General features: G+C 37.4%; 1 protein-coding gene across 1 annotated transcript; it reads left to right on the top strand.

The window, feature by feature from the left end:
* Positions 1–1239: 1239 nt before the first annotated feature.
* Positions 1240–2913, top strand: LOC125242042. Its single transcript, XM_048150750.1, has 2 exons — positions 1240–1546; positions 2585–2913. The coding sequence occupies exons 1-2, from the start codon at positions 1270–1272 to the stop codon at positions 2716–2718; spliced, it is 411 nt and encodes a 136-aa protein (XP_048006707.1). The 5' UTR covers positions 1240–1269; the 3' UTR covers positions 2719–2913.
* Positions 2914–3252: the final 339 nt, after the last annotated feature.

Below are 3252 nucleotides of genomic sequence, written 5' to 3' on the forward strand. Positions count from 1 at the left end.
TCACATTTTTATCATCACAATGTTGTAATACTTTAACATTCAAACATAACAAAGTATTACAAAAGCAAATATTTACGGATCTAGGATCAAATTCGTCGGTCGCTGTATACACACACACAATGCGAGGATAGCCCGTGTATAAACAAGGCGTCCGACCCACACAACGATTAATATTCTCGACGTTTGCGATGAAAACTCGGAGACCAAAGCGACATACGTCTTACCTCCTCGAGCTCCGGCGCGGCACTGAAATCGCAGGCGTCCGTCGCCGGTAAAATAGCGACAGGAAGGCTAGTTTTCAAAAAATTGGCAAAAAATCATGATAAAATATTATAACGACAAATGGATAACAGCAGTTTAAGCACATTGTGCAGATTATTTATATACTAAAATAACTTCGATAACATGTAGATTTTCGGAGAAATGATCACTTGTTTCGATGTATTTTCAAGACAAAATTGAGTTCGTTTTACTTTCAATTTCTCAATTTCAAAGGATTAAATGATAAATATTGTTTAATGGGCCTAAAGTACAAGATATTAGGAATTTTAATTTACCGCATTTATGAGAGTGAGCTTATCAAATTGTACATAATAAGAGCTCCGAAATCTGTGCTTCGCGCGGTTTTTCCTAAACGAGCATCAGAAAAAAAATCATTACTAATTGAAAACGCTTTTTCATCCATATGTTTTTTAATGAACCGACAGTTAATTAGATTTTCTAACTGAAACAAGTACATTAACTGTCTTTTAGTATGAGTAAAGTGTACAATTTTGCCGATAAATATTGTACATTTTACAATATATCGCCTTTTTTTGTCATAGCGCTCTTATGTAAAATGCCTTTGCATGTAAACGTTCACATCCGATTTAGTTGATTTAAAAGTTAGTTTAGCTATCTAAAGATGGTGATATAAAAATAAACATGTATTTTTGTAGGCACTTTTATTTATATTGGCATTTATCTTATGTAAAACCGAGGTCATTCCGTGGACCCAAAACTTGTTTACTGTTTTTTGTCATATTACTGGCACCAGAAATCTTATCATAGTTCAGAGTTCTTATTGATATGCGTCGAGTTCCTATTGATAAGCGTTGTAATGTTACATCAAACATCATGGTTATAGATCCATTCATGTTGACGCGCAGATTTGTCAAATCCAACTTTTAAAGTCACGTGTCTTAGTTAATGACAGGATTGACATGGCACATTATATCACATCTTTTTTTAAAGGCCATCCGCCAGTTAGTTCCAAAGCAGACAATCATAATGACGAATCTGTTGCTGTTCGTGTTTTTGAGTATTTTCTTAACATTTGTAAATGCTCAAGAATTGTCTAGTTTAATCAGAAATACAAATTTGGGTAGGATTGATCCTGTGACAGATAAAAAGATTTTAAATGCTGTTGTAAGAGCTAATCCTAATCTAAATGAGTATCCAGACCTTCGAGACACGACATCGCAAGGGCTACTATATGTTTCTGTGAAATATCAAGATAATCGTCATGCTATTATAGGAGTAATATCTGGCCCAAGTCCATATTCTGGTAAGTTCAGCATTTTTATCTACATTAAGTTTATAATGGTAGATGTGGGTGTTAAGTCTGCAAGGCTCAAGTGGGATTGGGCAGGACATGTCTGCCGAATGCATCCAGATCGGTGGGCCAAATTGGCTACCGACTGGACACCACAGATTAGCCGGGGCAGAGGTAGGCCAAAGAAAAGATGGCGGGATGACCTCGACGCATTTTGCAGCGACTGGCCAGAGCAGGCGGCAAATCGTGATGAGTGGCGGAAGAAAGGGGAGGCCTTTGCCCAGCAGTGGGACACAATTATAGGCTAGGAAAAAAAAAAAAAAAAAGTTTATAATATGCTTGGGAGCGATAAGCAAATGGCCCATATTATGAAATCCATGCATATTCATTTTTAACCCCCGACGCAAAAACGACGGGGTGTTATAAGTTTGACGTATCTGTCTGTCTGTCTGTCTGTTTGTCTGTCTGTCTGTCTGTGTCAGTTTGTCTGTCTGTCTGTCTGTGTCAGTCCGTGACATCGTAGTTCCCGAACGGATGAACCGATTTAGATTTAGTTTTTTTTTTGTTTGAAAACTGAGTTACTCGGGAGTGTTCTTAGCCATGTTTCATGAAAATCGGTCCACTATATGTCGCGGTCGGGAGTTTTTCCATAATTTTGTGGTCATTAGGTACTTTACGATGTCGGCAACGGATAAAATTTAGAACTTCTATTCAGAAGAAAAATCATATTTGCTCATCATCAGACAGTTCATCGATCAGTCATTTGTTTCTCTTCAAATATGGAGTTCTCGCAACGGGTAAATGAATCCTTAGAAATCTTATCGTCTGCGCAGAATGTCTTTTTCTTCCATCTATCGGTCGTCATCTCAATCTCATCATTCATTTGCATTCGTTTCATCATCTCCCTCACAGTCCATCTATCCTTTCCTCAGTTTTCACCTCCCAACGTATGTCTGTTTCGGTTGCTTTTCGATATCAAAACATTAACACAATATTTTCTAATATAATGAAAACGTATTTGCTAATAATTCCTCATGTTTTGTCCATCAGGATATGTTGAAGTCACCTTTAATGGAGGCCCCCTGCCTACCTCCCCTAGTTCTCCTCTGCACCAAGGTTCGGGCAAACTGAACTTGTCAAGGTTTACTGAATTAAACCGTAACCTAGGACTACCGAGGGACTAAAGAGACCCACAGAAAATAATCCAGGCATTCATGACTAAAAACCCTAGGCTTCCAACGGGTTTAGGAAGCTTCCTGGAAGTGGGAAAGATCACAAGGACATCTGCATATTTGTACGTGAAACAACCTAATTTTCAATACGAGGGTGACGTATATGTGTCATTGTAAATAAATCACAAATAAATAGAACAGAGACGACCCTAGTGTACTATTTCATTCGTAATGTTACGTTATGTTTTTGAATAATTTTGTTTTGGCATAGATAAGTATAAGTTAGAAATTAGTAACTCGATCCATACCTACCGAATAATTTAATTTTCCCCTCACTAGCTCGGAAACACGTGTTTTGTCCTTTAATACCAGCAGGTAAAAACGCATTTTATCCACTAGTGGGTAAAGTAATTTGACCTTGAATAAAGTCAAATTAACTGCTTTAAAATTGATAAAAGTAGGTGAATCTAGTAATAAAGATGATTTACCACCTGTGGAACTACTGGAAGCAGTGATAAACGCATTTTTAGCGTTGTAGTTTCCTCG

Source organism: Leguminivora glycinivorella, unplaced genomic scaffold (genome assembly GCF_023078275.1).
Source record: "Leguminivora glycinivorella isolate SPB_JAAS2020 unplaced genomic scaffold, LegGlyc_1.1 Scaffold3, whole genome shotgun sequence".
NCBI classification, from domain to species: Eukaryota; Metazoa; Arthropoda; class Insecta; order Lepidoptera; family Tortricidae; genus Leguminivora; species Leguminivora glycinivorella.

What these genes read in the sequence shown, in the direction of transcription:
- LOC125242042 (XM_048150750.1), top strand. Translation starts at nt 1,270, where the DNA reads ATGACGAATCTGTTGCTGTTCGTGTTTTTGAGTATTTTCTTAACATTT. An exon ending in TGGCCCAAGTCCATATTCTG is followed by an intron (nt 1,547 to 2,584) that starts GTAAGTTCAGCA and finishes TTTGTCCATCAG; the next exon opens with GATATGTTGAAGTCACCTTT.